Source organism: Lygodium microphyllum, chromosome 8 (assembly GCF_053477565.2).
Source record: "Lygodium microphyllum isolate KBCC chromosome 8, Lygodium_microphyllum_v1.1.10, whole genome shotgun sequence".
Lineage (NCBI taxonomy): Eukaryota > Viridiplantae > Streptophyta > Polypodiopsida > Schizaeales > Lygodiaceae > Lygodium > Lygodium microphyllum.
In genome coordinates, this window is record NC_141142.1 from 120285034 (window position 1) to 120305905 (window position 20872).

General features: G+C 41.2%; 1 protein-coding gene across 1 annotated transcript; it reads left to right on the top strand.

Moving 5' to 3' along the window:
- The first annotated feature begins 2472 nt into the window (after positions 1–2472).
- LOC148032802 (signal recognition particle receptor alpha subunit family protein) lies at positions 2473–6887 on the top strand. Its single transcript, XM_087683473.1, has 9 exons — positions 2473–3678; positions 3907–3991; positions 4127–4222; positions 4887–5039; positions 5133–5240; positions 5812–5931; positions 6025–6150; positions 6433–6516; positions 6625–6887. Exons 1-9 carry the CDS (start codon positions 2681–2683, stop codon positions 6748–6750), a joined length of 1896 nt encoding a protein of 631 aa, XP_087539599.1. The 5' UTR covers positions 2473–2680; the 3' UTR covers positions 6751–6887.
- The last annotated feature ends 13985 nt before the right edge of the window (positions 6888–20872 follow it).

The following is a 20872-nucleotide window of genomic DNA, read 5'->3' on the forward strand; positions in this document are numbered from 1 at the left end:
TTGATTGAGGACTTTAGGAAAGGCATTAACGATCCGTGGGCTACTCTCACGCAAACCCTTTAGCATGCTGCTATTGAAAATTTGATTGAGGACTTTAGGAAAGGCATTAAAGATCTATGGGCTGCTCTCACTCAAACCCTTTAGCATGCTATTATAATTCAGGGTACTATTCTATGTGAGCAAGAGAGGGGGGAACCTAATTTGGCCAACAATACTTTAATTGAGGTGAGCAGACTATCTAGCTATAGAGCTCTTTTGTTGGAAGAACTGGCCTTGATCAATGAAGCCCAAGTGATCAGAAGAGTTGCATTCATCAGAGAATAGGAAAAGCTCAACCTCATCTACAATGAAAGATTGGTCATTGACTTGAATTGCTCTTCACCAGCCTTCTTAAGAAGATCAAAGGAAAGATGTCTCAAACTAAGAAGATCAAAGGAAATATTATTAGCTCTTCAAGAAGATGAGGGGCAACAAATTATGAATTGACAGCCACCATTGATGTTGAATGTAGGTCCCATTTTGGGCACCTTTACAAAGATTCCTTTCCAAAGCTCTACTAAGATTCCTTTCCAAAGCTCGATTGGCTAGCAGGTCAAAAAGATACTCTCTCCTATCGAGAAGGTGATTTTGGATTAGGAACACTTAATGTTGGCTTCTCCTTTCACGAAGGATGAGGTGGAGCTTGCCCTAAGGAAGCTCAGGACCCAACTCTCTTTGGGTATGGATGAAGTCAGTTCTAAGTTACTAAAGTTCACTTGGCTATCAATAGGAGATACAATACTGAATTGTTCAATCAAGCTTGGTAGGAGGGTACTATCCCAAAGTTGTGGTTAAAGAGCATCATAACCTTGGTCCCCAAATAGTCACATTGTTACATTCTTTCTCATTGGAGACCAATCTCTGTCATGAATACTATGTACAAGTTCTTCACAAAGGTGATAGCTTGCAGACTCGGTCCAGTAGTGCAAAAGCATGTTAATAAGCATTTGCTTGGTTTCTTTAAAGGAAGAAATCTTACATACAATGTCCTCAATGCTATGTTAGCTATTGAGTGGGCAAAATCTTCTAGGCAAAAGGCCATTTTACTCCAACTATAAGTGGAGAAAGCTTTTGACAAAATCAAGTGGTCATATATTAAAGAGGTCATGTTGAAAATGGGTTTTGATAACAAATTTGCTAACTTACCTTTCATGCTAGGGTAGCAAGGTCAAGCATTTGTGTTCTTCAATGGTTCACTCTTGAAAGCATTCGAGGTGTAGTGGGGAGTGAGACAAGGATGTCCTCTAAGCCCTCTCCTTTTTGCCATTGCCACTTACCTCTTGTTTTGTTTGATAGAGTAGATGGCGCTTCAAGGCGCTCTGGAAGGTATTCAGTACATAGAGGAAAGCAACTCACTAGGCAAGGTTATGCAAACGATCTCCTCATGTCATTAAAAGTGGAACAAAAACACATTGATATGGCTATGGAACTACATGAAGTTTATAGTTTTGCTATAGGGTTCTCAATAAATATAAGGAAATAATCTCTTATTAGCTTGACTAAAGACGATTTGGATTCCCTTCTCTAGTCTAGTAAGAGATGGATAAAGGTAGTATTTTCAAATATCTTGGTTTTCATATATGAGTAGATGTTGGAAAAAGGGCAAGGACGAAATGGGTCTTGGAAAAGATTAAGAAGAAAGTGAGATGTTATGATTCCTCACCTTGTCTTTTTTTTTTCTTTTCTTTGTTTTCACTCCCTAGCCACTTTGGCCTTTTAGTGGGAGGTTGTTGGGGTAAAAGGCCTCTGGGCCTACCCGTGTATACTGTGACCGCCCATTCTTTATTTATATATAATATGATAGTGCAATAAGGCTGTCAGTTCAGTTGGACATCACCTACATTGTGTGTGCTCTTCTCTCCCGCATCTTCCTCTTTTCCTTCTCCACTGTCATTGCATCCCCTACACTTTTAATTGGTGCCAAAATAGTGCCGACTTGATGTAAAATTTTATCCTAAGTAAGATGATTTTGAATTTTATCCCAAGTAAGGTGGTTTTGCCAAGTCGCAGTCGTTCGTGGGTAAATCGAGCAAAGTTAAGGAAAATCAACTTGCTTGCACCCTTAGAATGGTAAGGAGCTAGCTTTTGCATCTAATCTCAATTTTTATTGATATATATATTTTCGCATGGCCAACTCAATCGAGTGGCTAGGACAAGTTTTTAGATTTAAAAACGCTTGCTTTATTATCAATTTTAGCTGCACATGTCTACCTAGTTCCCCTTATCACACAATTGCGAGAAGGCTTTCGCAAAACTCGAGCCGGCTTTAGGATGAGGCAAACCCATTTGTTGTTTGAATGTAAGCAGGGAAGCAAGAGCGCTGATAAAAGTACCGTAAGTCTATGTGTGACGCCATGTCTTTGACTCAGACAGCAACTAGCAAGGACCGCCGCCGGGGGTCCATACGGGCGGCCGACCACGCAAAGAACGCGTCAATCGCAGAGGCACTCCCATTGAACAAACAGCTTCCAAGTAGACGACATCGACGATCGTCGCATACCAGAAGAAGAAGCTTGACGCCAGGCCGGATACCATCCCCCCCGCCCTCCCCCCCTATCGAGGCCTCCCGCGACAGGATCCGCTCCGCCATCTGCGTTTTCTCCGCCTGCATTAACCCTACCTTGCTCCAGACCAGAGAGCCATGCTCGAGCAGTTGCTCATCTTCACGCGCGGTGGCCTCATCCTCTGGACCTACCAGGAGCTCGGCCATGTCCTCCGTGGCTCCCCGATCGAGGCCCTCATCCGCACCTGCCTCCTCGAAGAGCGATCTGCCTCATCCGCCTTCCAATATGACGCCCCCGGCGCTTCTTACACTCTCAAATGGACCTTCCACAACGACCTTGGCCTCGTCTTCGTGGCTGTCTACCAGAAAATCCTCCATCTCCTCTACGTAGACGAACTCCTGGAGATGGTTAAACGTGAGTTCTCGCAGCTTTACAGCCATAAGCGTGTGGATTACCCGGATTTTGATGATACTTTCAGGCAGCTGCTCCGAGAAGCAGAAGCTAGGGCTGAGGAATTGCGCAGGGTGAAACAGGCCAAGATCCCCGATGGTGCCAGCAAGGGAGCGTCTCTATTGGATCATAAGCAGGCAAAAGGAAACAAGGCTGCTGGAAAACAAGATAAGGCAAATGGAGATGACGATGCAGCAGACGGCAAGGGTTCTAAGATCAAGGAGTCTCTCCGTGGAAAGCCTGTTAGCAATGGATCAGCTGATCCATCGTCTAATGGTAAGGTTCATCACGTGGAGAGCCCTGTTGTAAGCAGTAGTGATGATGATGGTGGCCAGAAGACCACCGGAGTTGCATTCAATGTAGATAAACTCCAGAAATTAAAGGCTAAAGGGGGCAAAAAAACTTCTGCCCCTACAAAAAAGGCCCTTCAGGAAGAACAGGGCCAAAAGAAGACCAAGAAAAATAGAGTATGGGAAGATACTCCAACACAGAAGCTAGATTTTTCAAACCCTGCAGATGTTGAAGGGGGGAAAGAGGTAACCGTGGCAACAAATCAGGGCAAGAGTCTTATGGATGCAGAAGAAGATGAAGACACTGATGTTGAGATTGATGAGGTAGTTGAGACCACCAACAAAGGAAAAGATTCTGCAAAGAAGAGAGGCTGGTTTTCATCCTTGGTCCAAAGGTAATACTTTTACTTATTGCTAAGTGTGCATATAAACAAGGAGAAGAGATTGAGATGGTTTATTTGTGATTCTTTGAGATGGTCACATTTTTATGCATGTAATTATCACTGGTAGATGTTTTGATCTATTTCTAAGTTTGGTCCTTACAGTTGGATTCAAGCACATCTTCTGATTTTCTTGAAGCTCCTTAAGTCTTTGTCTTTTCTTTGATCGTATCTGTCCTTCAGTGTTGCTGGAAAGTCTGTGATTGAACGAGAAGACCTAGTTCCTGCTTTGAAGACACTAAAGGATCGTCTCATGGTGAAGAATGTGGTATGCTGAAATTGTATAACCATTTGCTCATTAGTGGTAGTTTTAGAGTATCCAGCTATTCCAATGTGGGCGTTATTTTTTGCTTTCATTTGCAGTTGTTTGGTTAGGATTGACAATTGTATATTGGTTTGCCAGGCTGAAGAAATTTCAGAAGCACTGTGTGATTCTGTGGCAACTAGTTTGGTTGGCAAGAAGTTGGGGTCCTTCACAAGGGTTTCTACCACTGTGCAGGTGATTAGAATCATTGCATTCTTATAGGTACAAAGAGCTACTACAAGTGCTTTATTTGTTGTGTTGAGAGCTTTAGCACTTGGCCACTAAGATCAGTATTGGTTGTTCAATTTCACTGCAAATCATTGTCTTTTACAGTGTACATATGTAGCATCTGTAAGGATATTTTAGGTAATTAGAATCAATGTTCTTCTTCAATTCTATTGGCATTCGTTAGGATCAAGAGCTACTTGCAAGCTAGTTTGATTTTTATTTTTATGACGTACACGAAGGCCATTAGCAATAATCTGTTGTTTGTTCAGTTTTACTGTCATGCATTTAGCATCTGTAGGAACTGTTACAAACTACTGGGATTTTATAGTGTTATGCATTTAGCATCTGGAATGACCTATGCGTGTAATTAGGATCAATCCGGTGCTCCTTCAATCTTACAGACACTCATTAGGAGCAAGAGCTGCTGCAAGTTGATTCCTTTTTTATAGTTATAACTCAAGGACTTAGCTGTTGGGATCAACCCTGTTGTTTGTTGAATGCATTCATTGTCTTCCATAATGTCAATCCATTTACCATCTGGAAGGATCTAGAATCAACTGGATGGATAAACACGAAGTGCAGCAACCATCTACGTATATCCAAATAAGATCATGTCATGACGTTGATGCAGACTGCTATGGAGGAGGCCTTGGTTCGCATTCTTACACCCAAACGGTCAATTGATATACTACGGGACGTTCATGCTGCCAAGGAACAAGGGCGTCCTTATGTGGTGGTTTTTTGTGGTGTGAATGGGGTAGGAAAGTCAACCAACCTTGCAAAGGTAAGAGGTTCTCAAAAGTAAAATATATGTACATGTTAGATTTTTGTTGTGAGTGTTTGGATTCATTCTTTCGTTGGTTTTTTTGGCTCTCAGGTGGCATATTGGTTGATACAACATAACATTACTGTCATGATGGCTGCATGCGATACTTTCAGATCAGGGGCTGTGGAACAGTTGAAGACTCATGCAACTCGCTTGCAGGTTTTTTCCAGCTCTAGTGCAAAGTTTAATTTTAAAAGCAGTGAGCTGAATTATCACTTGAGATGAAATTTGAAAGGATTTAGGAGGCTCATTCTTAGTTGAAAGAATTCTAGCTCATCAAGGAACATAACAGCATCTTCTCCTTGCTATCATCTTTTTAATCGGGCAAATAATCTATATAATTGCAAGACTTTGCACATTTTGTTTAGTACCAGTGTTCTTGGTGGTTGAGTCTTTAGGTTAAAACACATTACTGAAATATCAAACAAATATAACATGTTTGTGGGAAGGGCATTTGAACTTGGTGCTGTGCGTGTGTGCTTTGCTTATGGAGGAAACTAGATGTGGTTTTCCATCTGCTAAACTGTGAAGCTTAACTATGGAGGAAACTAGATGTGCTTTGCTTATGGAGGAAACTAGATGTACTTTGCCATCTGCTAAACTGTGAAGCTTAACTATGTATTATATAGTACTTGATGCTCACTTGATTTTTCTTCTGCTGACAACCCTATAATGGAGGCACTAAGGTCTTTGCTGGTGGGCTTTCATCAATGGTTATTGATGCTTTCAGATCAGTTTATTTCAAAGAGGCTATGAAAAGGATCCAGCACTAGTTGCCAAGGAAGCAATTCGTGAGGCAGCACGAACCAAAACTGATGTTGTGTTGGTGGACACGGCAGGCCGTATGCAGGTGTTATGGCGCTTTTGTCATGATTGTGTATAGAGTTTTTTTGGAACGACCTGTTTGCACCTTTTTTGAATTTTCTGAAATATTTAACGACAGGATAATGAGCCACTCATGCGAGCTTTGGCAAAGCTAGTTCATATGAATGACCCCGATCTCGTCTTGTTTGTTGGAGAAGCACTTGTGGGTAATGATGGAGTTGACCAGCTAATGAAGTTCAATGAGGTGAGAGTTGTAATTTAGTCACCAGGCCTCTGTTGTATCAGTAGTTTTCCTATATTTACAATACTGAATTAAAGAAATGCTAGGCTTTAGATGGTTGATGGAACTCGGTTACACCACTTGGGCTTCTAGCTTCTGTTTTCTCCAAACATTTCTTAATCTGAACTCTTTAAAGATGGGTTTCCTAGTACTGTAACTTGGGCTTTTAGCTCCCCCCCACCCCCCCCAAAAAAAAAAGTCTACAACCAAACTCTTCCAACATGGATTTATTTTCTTCTCCTGCAGAAACTCCTGGATTTGTCAACAGCGGCCACACCAAGGACAATCGATGGTATTCTGCTCACTAAGTTTGACACAGTGGATGACAAGGTTTGCTTCACAGGCCCTAGTCTTTATATAAATTGTGTTGTGATGTTATGCTCTGTGACTACTATTACTTTCTAAGAATGTTGTATTGACTGTATGCTTTTGCTGCAGGTTGGAGCTGCCCTGTCGATGGTTTATAAATCTGGTGCTCCGATCATGTTTCTTGGCTGTGGCCAGACTTACACAGATCTCAAGAAGCTCAATGTCAAGTTGATTATAAAGTCATTATTGAAGTAGATATTTCTCTTCTGCACGATTTGCCTCTTGTGTTGGCCCAAATTGGAAATGCTATTGGTCCATAGATTTGCTCTATGCTTTGTAAAGATGATCAGAATTCTAATAACAGCTAGATGGCTTTCTTTGCGTGGTGTAAATGAAGAGCATAAGTGATCCAGAATTTCATTGATTTAGATGGGGTTTTGTCTTTATTTCATGTGTTAATGTCATTGTATGTGGTTACACTTTACATGAAACCGCAGCAATGTGGGTGTAGACAGGTAGGTCTTTTTCATGCTGTCTACAATCTGGGTTTCTATCAGTGCCACTGTTTTGCCTGTGGATACTTCCTAGCGAGGTTTTTCGCATCTTAAATATAATTTCTAAAGGTCCAAGTTGAGAGGAGCAATGGCACAGCTGATGCCAGATGTAAGGTTACACCCCAACGTATAAAGGGCCCTTATCTCATTTTGTGTTTATAAACATACATATTTGGAACACTGAAACTGTTCTTATTTGGTCCTTGGTATGAAGTGGCGGCCCAAAAAAATTTCAACAGCTTTTACTCTCAATGGCACTAACCCTTCTTCAATGTAAGGGCTGAAATAGGCTGTTTAATGCAATAGTACTTTCTTGTGTGATGATAGCAAATCACTTTGGAAGCTGTGTTTGCGGGGTCTTATGTTATCTTTATTTGCTATTTATGCTTATAGATGAACGAGTGGCTTGTAAGCAAGCACTAGCTCCATGCCTAGATTCTCTTGGTGCTTCGTGTTGGTGTTCCTTTGGTGCTTTGTGTTAGCGTTCAAAGGACTGGGTGTCAATAACAACTTCGGGACTTCGTGTCGTAATGCACGTTTCATGTGGTGAGAAGGTTGATGGGTGGTTGAGTCTCAAAGAAGTCAACTGTGTATGTATGTGTGAGAGTTATATGCATGTGTCTATTTGTTTAGTCTCAAAAGCTTATCATTTTTCTCTACCCTCATTTGCCTCTCTCTCTCTCTCTCTCTCTCTCTCTCTCTCTCTCTCTCTCTCCTTGTGCGTGCATATGTGCATGTGCATATGCGTGTATATGTGTGCACATGTGTATATATGTATTTGTGTTTGTGTGTGGTTTTGTGTGCTCTAGCGTCTCTTTTTTTTCATCTCTTTAAAAAAAAAGTGTTTCTCATGTTTTTTAATTGCATGTGAGCATGTTTGTGTACAATTGTGCACGTGTTTGTATGCATGTAGGTGTGCAAGTACATGTATTTGTGTTTCCATTTGTGTGGTCTCATAAGTGTGTTCTCTCCCTCATGATTTTTATCTAGTCTTTTTTTTCCGAGGGAACCTTGTGTGTGCATGTTGTGTATGCATGTGTATATATGTATGCACATATGTGCATGTATGCGTGTGTATGTAGGTATATGTATGGATATGTGTTGTATGTGTGTGTGTGTGTGTGTGTGTATGTGTATATTGCATGATTTTGTATGCATTGTCTCACATGTCCTTTTCTTTCATAGTTCTCTCTTTCTTATCTAATTTTCTAGTCTTTTCTCTTCCCCCTAATATTTTTTCTCTCGCTCAGATGTTTGTGTATGTACGTGTGCATATGTGCATACATGTATATGTGTTGCATATATGTATACATACATGTGTGTGCATATTTATGTTGTGTTTTTAGAATATACACATATTAGGTGCATATGTTCAATAATTAAAATATCATTTCATTAAGAAGACTCGTATCTTTTTATTGTGTTTGCATGGCATTTTTACGCTACCCCTTCCTCTCCCCATTTTCTCTTGCTTATATGTTTGTGTGTGTACATGAGTGCATGTGTTTGCACATGTGCATGCATATATGTATACATGTGTAAATATTGTGTATGTTTTTACTGTATATATATTTGTTGGCATTTTTAAAATATGCACATATTACATATACATATTCAACCATTTAAATATTATTCTATTAATAAAAATTTGGTTCTCTTTTTATAATGTGTATTTGTGGGAGGTTTTATCCTTTCTCCTTTCTTTCCCTCCCTCTGTCCATTTATTCACTTATATATTTACATGTACAAACATGTGCGCATGTGTATACGAGTATATGTGTTCATGTATACATGTGTACATATGTTATGTGTGTTTTTATTGTAAATGTACATTTGTGTGTGTTTTTAAGAAGATGCACACATTATATGCATGTGTTCAACCATTAAAATTATATCGTCAAGAAAATTCATCTCTTTGTATAGTGTGCGTACATACATATGTGGTGCATATACGAGGGGGTGCATATGTGTACATGTATGTTATGTATATGTTTTTATAACATATGTACATTTTTTCTTTTGGAATATGCACACATTACATGCATGCATTTAACTATTAAAACATTATTTTAAGAAAATTAATTTCATTTTTTAGCATGTGAATTTGTGGGTGTTTTTACCCTTCCCCTCCCTTCTCGTCCTCTCTTTTTCTTCGTTTTCTCTCTCGCTCATATGTTTTAAGTGTGTATGGATATATATACATGTATATACATGAGTGCATGTGTTTGCATGTTTACATGTGTGTGTGTGTGTGTGTGTGTGTGTGTGTGTGTGTGTGTACATTTGTGAGTGTTTTTAGAATATGAACAATACATGCACGTGCTCAACCATTAAAATATCATTTTATCGAGAAAAAATCAACTATCCTTCTATAGTATGTGGATTTGTGGGTATTATTAGAGTATGCACACATTGCATGCAAATGTTCAACCATTAAAATATCATTTTATCTCGTATATTTAATTATAAAAGGACAATCTCTCTAGCGAGAGAGAGAGAGAGAGAGAGAGAGAGAGAGAGAGAGAGAGAGAGAGAGAGAGTCACCAATAACTTTTCAAAGGTTCACATTTCCTATTTTTAAAACTTTTCAAGGGCTCATATTTCCTCTTTTTTAAAATCATATTACCCTTCAAAAGAAATCCCTTCTTATTTCTTATATACCCAACATCTCTCTCTCTCTCTCTCTCTCTCTCTCTCTCTCTCTATTCACATACAACATTTCAAAAACTCATATTTCTCTTTTACATGATGATTAAACTATTGTTAAAACATCCCGCTTTATTTTTTGAATACTAGACCTCCCCTCCTTGTACCACATTACCCAAGCAAAGTTTTAAATAATAAATAGTGAAGATGCTATATGGTCATTACCCATGCTTAAGATTTGGAGTTCTCCTTGTAGTGTCCCTTTTCTATTAACGGCACTAACATGTAGATAACATTATTTTTCTCTAAAAATAAATTGATAATAGCTTGGTTAGTGTGATATGATGTCAATGCAAATGTGATTTGCAATGTTGTGGCCAAGCTCAAGTTCTATTAGTCAATGAGTGCTTGTGATGTCAATGTTCCTTATTCAATGACAATATGAAAAACACGCCTATTACAACAAAAAGGCTCATAGGAACCATGTGATGCATGTTGGTTGTTTGAATTACGTTAATGGTGTACTATGTGAATGCGATTTCCTTCAAAATTTAGAAAGATAGTGGCATGTCTTTCCCTATTGTCCAAAGTGCATTACCATCCTAATATATAGTATTTAGGACTTACTATTAATTAACAAGCCTAAGGAGAGTATATATGATCGTGAGTATATATGATACCAAGAGTGAAGGTCCGGCCCCCAGAGACCCGCGTGGGACCCCATCTAGGCCCCGGAGCAACTCTAGACCCATCCCCCAACTTCATCCCCCCAACTTTGCCATCGCGACCCCTCAACACGTCACACAGGGCACCCCAACACGTCACAGAATGCGACACGGAGCATAACATGGCATGAGATTTACCCAAGGGCCCATCTTGAGGGCATCACGTCATATTCATAGATAGAGAGCATTTACAAGATCGATGGGGCTCATCAAGGGACTATGTCATGGTGGGTGGGTGGAGCTATCAACGCGCTGCGACACGATGCCAACACTGTGGGTGAGGGAGCTACAAGCATGTTGATTATGAGGGATATACTATTCCTCCATGACACATATCTTTGATCAAGCAAAGGTGCAAAGCAACCTTGGCTCTTTTATTTAACTTTGAGACTTTCACTAAGAATGGAGAATTAGAGGTCATTCACATTGGGTTAGACCATGTGCTTTCTTGCCTCAAATGGATTAAGTGTTGTTCATGGTAGCCTCAATGGTTTAGATGGTATGTGGAATTTCCTGAAGTGAGGGATTAGGCATAATATGCTCAAATCATTTGGAACCCTTGTGTTGGGTATGTGGTGGTGAAGATCATTGTCTAACATCTTGCGTATGTCACATAGTTGTGCCTTGTACATGTTGGTAACATCAAAGTTCTAATGGGCATGGATGGATTTCTATTAGATGCTTGTAATTTGTTTTACAAAAAATGCCCCAAAGCACAATGACAAGCATATGCTCTACTCTATCACTAAGTGTGCTTTGGTGATGTACAATACTAGTGTGTGGGTGCCACAAAGCAAGTTATAAATGATGTAGTTGGATATGACAGTTATGGATACAAGAAGCAATGAACTCTTTTAAACAACATATATAGCTAAAGCTCATACATATCTTGATCTTACTATATTCATTTGCATCTTAAAAGCTCATGGTACCTTTAGGGAACTATTAAAAAATGTGAGCTAATATTTAGCTGCAACATCTTAGCTCTTGAGAGATGAGCATTTTCTTTTATTGGATTGCAATGTCAGCTATGATAGCCTAAAGCTATGCTTTCTTGTAGATTTACAATGATGGTGGCTTGTTGTATACTTGCAACCATGGTGGCATGCCCCCTCTGGTGTCTTTTATTTGCCCTAGAACACATGGTAATAAAATGAACTAAGTGCTTCTTCTCAACTCTTATATTTTACCTTGTGGATGTCACTTTTAGGTGTACCTTATATTTGTTGAACTTCTATCTCTGCTTCTATATGAGTTGGCCTTCACAATTTTATGAGCAATTCAATTGTGAGGGCCAACGAAGACAAATCGTGCATGTGATGAAGTTCAGTCTAAGGCAACAAACTAAGATAAAAGCCTCATGATTATAGTGTAGGAAGCGACTTGTGAATGAGTTTATCAATAAAATAGAAGCATAACTTATAAAAAAATTAACGATCGTATCTTATTGGTCATAAAAGTTTAAGTTTTTCTATTATAAATCATGAGTTAAGCAAGCAATATAAAGAATGAAAACTTACCATCTTTGCATTAATGCTCCTTGAAAATCTTAAAGCTACCAGAGCTAGACAAGATAGAGACTAGTGAAACTCTTAGCAATGTTTGTTGGGAAAATACCTATTTGTGGTGGATATAAGGTGAAATGTTGCATGTTGCCAGAATAATTGTTGATCTTGTGATATATATGGATATATTTAAGTCTTGACAGGCATTAGTCGTTGCATGTGTTACAAATAGATAAAATATAGGAGATGTAACAATCTCAAACATACTCTACCCCTCTTGTTAATGTATATCACCCCACTATGTTAAGTATAATACCCATGAAGGTTTTTTTTTTTTTTTTTTTTTTTTGGTGGCTTGGGGGGCTCTCTTTAAAAGGAGAGGCCCTCACCTCACATCGTTCCTCCCTTTGTTCCTTGGGTCCCTTCTCCTACTATTTCTCCTTTTTTGCACACGCTCGCGCGTGCGTGCGTGCGCGCGCGCACACACACACACACACACACACACACACACACACACATGTGCACATGCACATCCCCTTCCATGGCAACCAATAGAGAGAGGATGGAGTTAAATTTTTTGAAAAAGCTAATTAAAATTAGCAAGAAAACAAAAGGGGAGGGGGGCTTGCATACAAATGGGATACATCCTTTTCCTTTTATAGAAATCGAGATGCCCTCATCTTAGCATGAAGAGGGATACTATTTTAGAAGAGCAGATTGACCTACCCATGTGGCATCTTTGCTAGGGAAGTCTTCCCGCTAGACTAATCAGTTAGCATACGATAGGGTTTTGTAGATAAGGCTTTAGCAAACCTATATGAAATGAACTTTTGAATGACTAGGAAACTTAAGCTTATAGTCTTTTTTACCTAGTCATTTGATGATCTTATAAGGTCTATAATATCTCAAGCTAAACCTTTTTGAATTTCCCTTAACATAAGGAGCTTTGAGTAAGGCTTATAGAAAGACCTTATACCTTGGTTTGAAATAATTTTGATATTTTTTTCCATTGTTTACTGCAAAGCGAAGGAAGTGAAAAACAGGGCATCAAAAGGAAAAGCACAAGGCAAAAAAAAGGAAAAGGTGCCCTACAAGAGAGTGGGCTCAGAAAAAATCTAAAAGCATGGGAACAACCACTAGGAGTCCAAGATGCAACCATGGAAGCTGCAAGAAGCCAAAAGTAAGAAGGCACACCTTTAAATATAAAGGCACAGCCAAAACCTTTGTAAAAGAGCACAGGCTCTCTCTTGTGCAATTTGTAACTGTGAACGGACGGTAGAAAGGAAGCTAGGAAGATAGGAGGACAATGGAAAAAAGAGCCTAGGCTGGCCATGTAAAAAGGGGATGGATGCCCATGGAATTTTAGGGCATGTATATGAAGTTCAAAAAAGAGAATGAGAGCTCTCTTCTTCTTCTCTTCTGCTCTTCTCTTGCTTGCTTTTGTGAGTGCTTGAGGGAGGGAGTGTGAATGAGTGAGGGTGAGGAATCTTGGAGGTGAGGCCCTCCACCATCTCCTCTCTTCTTCTTCTTCTTCTTCTTCTTCTTCTTCTTCTCTCGTCTCGCACGTGGCTATGGAGGATGGAGCTTGGAGGAAGATGCTTGAGGAGGCTTGAGCGTGCATCATGAATCATGGAGCTATCGACGGAGTGCTTGAGAGAGGAAGCAACTCAATTGGGCATCAAGGTAAGCTCACTACACTTGTAGAGAGGGATAACACATCCGCTATGTGAGAGGTAGCCATTAGTGCTCGCTTGAAACACTTGAAAGAATAAGCAGTCCGTGGGTCTTGGCGGTTGAGCTAGAGCTCGCCTCTACATTTTGGTTCCGTTTGCTGAGACCAATGGATTCAAACTTGAGCAATTGCACACTTCAAATCGAGCATCGAAGTAAGGGTTTCATTCCTGAACCGAAGCTTGAGATAGATAGGAGGTTTTGGGTTTTTAATATGTGCTATAAGTGAGTATCTTTGGTTTTTGATGATTAATTGAGTCGGAGAAATCATTTCAGTACTTTTCTTTTGATTTTTGTTGCTTTTGGAGTAGGATAGGAGAAAAAAATCGGAGTGGAAAGCTTAGGGTTTGCTGTTGTAAAACAAGCATGAACATGGCACTAACAGGGACAAAATGAAAAAAAAGAGTCCTCAAATGTGTCGAAGTCGTAAGGGGAGTGATCGGGAAGGCTAAGGTGGTACACAACAAGGGTTTAAGATCCTGGGTGATCAGGGAAAGCCTCATTTGTAGTTCTAGCCTTGAGAGAGAGAGAGAGAGAGAGAGAGAGAGAGATTGAGCTTGCAGATCATGAGTCTACTTCGGATCGATTGGAGCATATCGGAGCTTTTGGCAAGATTTAGGTATAGGATGCCATTGGTCTATACCCCTGCTTGATTCATAGAAGTTTTTGTAGGTGGTGGTGACACTAGAGTGGAGATTTTTGGTAAAACACGATTGACGCGCATTTTGGGCAAGCGAAATCAAACTTTTTTCGCAGTGTTTGATTCCCAGAATCGAACTCGAACGGTTTGACTCCTAGAATCAGACTCAGACAAGCCCATCCAGTCCAATCAAACATACCCGTCCGACTTTGAAAATCAAACCAACTCATAATTAGACACATCACCTCCATCCAATCGAACGCTCGCCCGTCCAATCGCAACAATCGAACCACAAAATCAGACCCAGTGACCATTCCAATCAGACATACATTCGAATCAAACCAAGTACCATTGTCTGATTTTGAGAATTGGACATATCCCAATCGGAGCTGTCCGATGGGACACAAGGAACTCACAGAGACATAAAACCTTGAAGGAACCCACCAGAAGGAGAAGATCCCAAGACATAGAAGGGTGATCGAATCCCCAAAAGTAGGACTAGCCGAGGAACGTGATTGAAGAGTCAGACACAGTGAGGACCGACACTATCGAGGAAGTGGATCTACGCAACCTCATCAACCTGATCGACAACTTGGTGCAACAAGAAGTCCTAGACATGGAAGAGGGCAGCTCAGGCCGTAGAAGCAACAAGGAACTTGACCTAGGAGAAATTTTTGAGGCTGTCCAGTAGTTAGTGAACAAATACAATGCTCAAATCCAACTAGAACACCGCGATAGACTTGTAGAGGACATCATAGCAAATCTCGAGAAGGAGAGAAAGCTGGCACATAGGACTCTGCAAGGCCTAGCCATGTACAACCATGACTAGAAAACTAGGAGCTTGCACCAGAGCATGGAAATGCGAGAGATCCAGAAAGTGCTAGCCGTAGTAGATAGAAATCAATCGGAGAGTGAGGGAGTGCTAGAAGGAGACCTCACACCGAGCGAGCTCCTGACAAAGTGCCTACTAGATAAGACGGCAGTAGAGCAATGCGCTACAACATTAACAACATTGTTGCTAGCGGGGTTAGGAGTCAACCAAGTCTCTAAGAGCCAATAAAAAATTCATGTGGTGGCAAAGCAGTTGGACAAATACCAAGCAAACGACGGCCCGTATAGCTTGTGGAGCAGTTCGAGCAGGTTTGCGAGCTAACAGCCTCACTGATCCTACTCAACACTCCCAAGCTTTTGGACTATGCTTAGGTGACAATGGTCGGACCTAGTACATGAGTTTGGATGTTGTAGAGTGTGCCAATTTTCAATGGCTTGAAAAGTCTCTTCATTAAGAGATTTTTCGAACCTGGGTACTCTGATAACCTGCTAGTGCGACTCATGAACATCAAGCAGAGAGAGAAAAAGGATATTCGAGATTATGTGACCCATGTGAGGAGCCTCTTCAAGAGAATCCCTATGGGTGAGAGACCAACTGAAAGAGCGGTATCCAAGGTATTCCTCAATAGAATACGAAGTGAAGAGTTCTTGCAGCGAGACGCACTGGCAAGGGTCTTTGAAGAAGCTATTAGAGTAGATGACCAACTCAAGGAAAGAAGCTCTAGAGGTTCGAATCGAGAAGAGTCCAGTGCCAGAAGTTTTGAGAGGGCCTCAACTTGAGTGAGAGAGCAAGTCCAAGTCCGTAGGACAAAGGGAAGGGCACTGATTCGGAACAAGAGCTAGCAGAGATTAGGATGGACATAGCCAAACTGTAGGAAATGATGAGATGACCAACGCACCCACATGTCCAATGGGTGCATTGCAGCGGAAACCACTTGCTAGATGAGTGTTAGGACCCTAGGTCACAACCGTGGATAATTGTGGTAGGTTTGGCCATGACACCATGCATTGTTGACTACCTCGAAGACTCCCATACCCGCAGCCTTACGGTCAACCCTACCTTGCAAAAACATGCCACCAAACTTATTTGGAAGGGGAGCCCCATTGGCCCTCCCTACACCTAATGATGCTAAGCCGTTCATCCCTAGGATGGAAATAAATCCTATAGGTATCCCTAGACCACCTGTACCCTACACGACCCACCCACTGAGTGATACTCTAGTCCACTATGTGGACGACGAGCCTAGTAGCGGACGAGCCTTATGTAAACCCATATGTGTCGTACGATGAGAAAGGCAACGCAATCCTTATGGCCTACCGACTAGTACCAGTGGTGATGGCATTAGGTAGAGGGAGAGGTAGAGGCCTAGGAGCACAGACCCAAGAGCCAATCGTGTGTGTTGGACTTGTGGTTACCCAGGACACATTTCTTCGCGTTACCGCGAGAGGGAGAAAGCAAATAGAGATAAGGCTGACCTGAGATGCATTGAGTGTGGAATCACTCATCTCTTTGTTGATTGCCCTAGGCAGAGGCCATCCTCTAGTTCAGCAAACAAGCCATCGGTTCCATTGGGGTTGTTCGGTGTCGAGACACTTGATGGGGAGACCACGCCTATCCCATTGCATGTCATGACCTGCACGCAGACGAAGCAGGCTGGCATATCATTGCTAGGGCCTAACAACCTTGATGCAACCTCAGTTGGAAAGAAGAATTGGAGACGAAGGAAGAAAAGACCAAACACTAAGGTCACCCTCAAAACCGAAAGTGCCACAACACTACCTATTGGAAGGAAAGTCATTGACGTAGAGGAAGAAATGTAAGCTCCACAGACAACTGAAAAGGGAAGTTCTAAGGTCGGGGAGTACCCCAACCCAAAGCACCAACTCAAAGCCATCAAGAAGGTGAAAGAGTGGGTGAAGCAGGAAGAAAGTGCCACAACACTGCCTGTTGGAAGGAAAGTCATTGACGCAAAGGAAGAAACATCGGCTCCACGGATGGCTGATGGAGCCATGGAAGGAATGACTCTCTCGGGAACACGATCAAAGCAAAATCTGTGCCAAGATTTCATCTCTCTTGCCCATGGAACATAAAGAAAAGAACACATATCTGCATCATCGTTCTCTTCATCCTCATCACTCTCCATAATTATCCTTGCAGAAACACATGAGAGAGAGAGAGAGAGAGAGAGAGAGAGAGAGAGAGAGAGAGAGAGAGAGAGAACTTCTTGTTCGACACACAATGGGGGGTTGTGCATGAGAGAGAGAAGGGGTGTATATCGAAAGAAGCACACCCAATCATCCCCCACATGCACCCTTTTGTATAAAATTTATTAATGAATAATATTTTCTTTTACATTGGCCTTAGCCATTGTTTCCTTGGGGATCTCAAAACTTACATGCTTGCTTTATGAATATACCATTTTTAAAACCATATTAAGACTACATTGATATGTGTTATTATTAATGTAGATGCGATAGGGTGCTAAATTTTGAGCATCTTTAGGCTTCATCAGCTAAAAAGGGAAGTGCTAAGGTCGGGGAGTACCCCAACCCAAAGCACCAACCAGAAGCCATCAAGAAGGTGAAAGAGTGGGTGAAGGAGGCCCAGGAGCACCTAAAATACGCGGAGTCCATACTAGAAGACGAGATTGATGATCTCTCAAGCATAAGCGCGCCAGTCTCTCTCCCACGACCAAAATCAAGGGAGTTGATGGAACCACAAATAGGGCCACCTAGACAAAGTCTAAACGCTCCGGGCCAACAAACCAGTTAAGGCCATTGGCCAAGAATCGCAAAATTAGGAGAAAGGCAAGCGGCTAGCAACCTCCTTAATACATTGGTGACGACCCCTGTGACTCTAAGCTTAGGCGACCTGCTTAGGCAGCATCCAATGCTATGGCAGGAGCTAAAACAGTGGGTCGATAGTTACCATAGACTTGCATGAGCACGACATAGAAATGCAAATACCAAGTCTAACGCTCCACTCCATGCCTAAATCCTTGCATGTCAATGCTTTTTGGAAAGGCATAGAAATCCATGCAGTCTTACTAGTCTTAGCTCTAGGGGATGTTACAAGAAAGGGAATCGTGGACATGGGGGCAGGAGTGAGTGTGCTCAGCCATGCAGTACTCCAAACTTGGGGTAATCCCCTGGTTGAGATTGCTAGCTAGGTTCAACATCACACTAGCTAATGGAATGAAGGTAAAACCATTCGAAGTGTTGAAAAATTAGCCAATGAAGATTGCAGGAATCCATGAGCCATCAAGGCAACTGGCAAGCCAAGGACACACCTTCAGTGCCAATCTGCATGATGACTGGAATCCTACGTGGAAGACCCAACCCTATTGCATTACAAGTCTTGAACAATAGACGAGAGCTCCTAGAGATCCTAGGGTACTTGATCGACAAGTTGGTTGGCAATCCAGCAAATGAATCTTAAGCCACTCCAAGATCTCTTAGACGAGCTTGAATGGCGATGGTCCAAGGTACACGATTTAAACTTGAGGTACAATTGGGCTATAATCCTAGACTAGCAAGAAGAGATGTATTAGAACTTGGAGAATGATGTGCGATCGGATAGAGACAACTTTGACAATGAATACGTAGACTATTGTTCCTTCAGTGATGAGAGGAAAAGGAAAATCGATACTATAGAATGTGACACTAGGGGATGTATAATCAAATAAATATGAGTGGACCCCAAGAGACCATGCAAGCAGAGCGCCCTTAGAGTAAAGAAAGGATTCAAGCATAAGGATTGCGATCAAACTTGGTTGGAGCACACAGGCACAATCAACTATGAGCAGGCAGGCCTAACCCAATCGAGTGATGCACCATTTCTACAAACAGAATCACCTTCTGAGCTACGACCACCCAAAAAGAGCCTCTCTTCTAGCGAAGATGAAGAGTTTGATTCAGATAGTAATCTTGAAATACCTCGACCTCCCAAGACTAGATGCATCAAGGGGGACCTACCCGTCCACCTAAGATGCCGACGGTTAAGGGAGGAATGATGGAAGCTGCCTAAAGAAACATAGACAGAAAAGTAGCGAAAATTGCAATACCTGCCAAAGCAATTGACAAAGTTCAAAAAAGGAGATAGGGTGGTGATCTTGCTGGGAGCCAAACAATAGGGTCAAGCAAGCGAACCAATCGAGGGACCTGCCAAGGTCAAAGAGGTCAATTTAGCAAGGAAAGGGGAAACCCCATGACCTGTCCTTATAGCCAATGACTTAGCTGAGCAAGATGAAGGGAGTCTTGTTACTCTCTTGCGAGAGTATATAGATGTCTTTGCTTGGTCCCTAGAAGAGCTCAAAGGGGAAGACCCAAGTGTGGTGACTCACAACATTCCCATGACACTTGTCGCAACACCGGTCAAGTAGCGACCGTATCCCATGAATCCAAAGCACACCCACGCCATCAAGGAAGAAATTGACAAGCTGATGAGAGCACGATTCATCTACAAAATTGAACACGTGGAATGGGTTTCCCCCATAGTCATCGTATTAAAGAAGAATGGAAAGATTAGAATATGTGTCAATTACAAGAAGGTAAATGTAGCTATGAAGAGAGATAATTACCCACTGCCATACACCGAGCACATGCTCAAGAGAGTGGTTGGCAAAAAGGCCTACAGTTTTCTGGACGATTTCTCTAGATACAATTAGGTGCAAGTGCATCCTAAAGATAGGCATAAGACCGCATTTGCCACTAAATGGGGAGTCTTTGCCTACATAGTCATGCCTTTTGGGTTGACTAACGCACCACCCACCTTCCAACGACTGATGTGTACAATATTCAAGGACATGCTGAGGAAGGAGTTAGAGGTCTTCGTGCATGACTTGTGTGCTCACTCTACTTGGAGAGAACACTTAGACAGACTTCGAGTGGTATTTAAACGATGTCGAATATATCGTCTCTCTTGTTGAACCCCTTGAAGTGCCAGTTTTGGGTGAAGCATGGATGCATCCTAGGACATGTGATGTCAAAAAATGGCATTACCACAGATTTCTCAAAGATCAAGTGTAATATTTCCACACAATAAAAGTTAGTTGGTTAGTTCAAAAGTTAGTTAGTCAATTAATAAGTTAGTAAGGTTACTAACTAAAGACTAACTAAGGTAAAAACTAACTAACATTAATAATTAATGATTTTTATTTAATAAAAAAATATTTTATTTAAAAAAATCGAGAATCGTAAATTCGATATTTTTCTCGGATTGACAAGGACCGTAGCCACCCTTCACGTAAGTTACAATGTGAGCGAGACTTATGAGCTATATTAATCACTAGTATTAATGTGTATAGTTTGGATGCAAGATGCAATACATTAATTGCACATTATCTTCCTGTGCCACCTAATTCAAAGGTCACTCTAATTTATTTCACATGATCTTCGCGTGCCACCTAATTCAAAGGTCACTTGCATGTCCTTTTGTGGGCCATATATGTTTGGGGTCCATGGCATTAGCTCTCTCTCGTTACATCTAGAGTATAAATACATATGGGATTTGTCTCAATGTTGCCTCTCTTGAAAAAGGACATTACAGATTATGAAAGGGATCTATTTTATATTGAAGATGGACTTTACAATCACAAAAAATATATAGCACGCTTAATCAAGACCAATCATAGAATGAATGAAAGGGCCAATTGTACATTTTTGGAGTGCGACAAAGGTCATGAACTGGAAAGATGAGTGGAAATGTTCCAAGATAAATATTTGTAGATGATATTAGAACTTGAC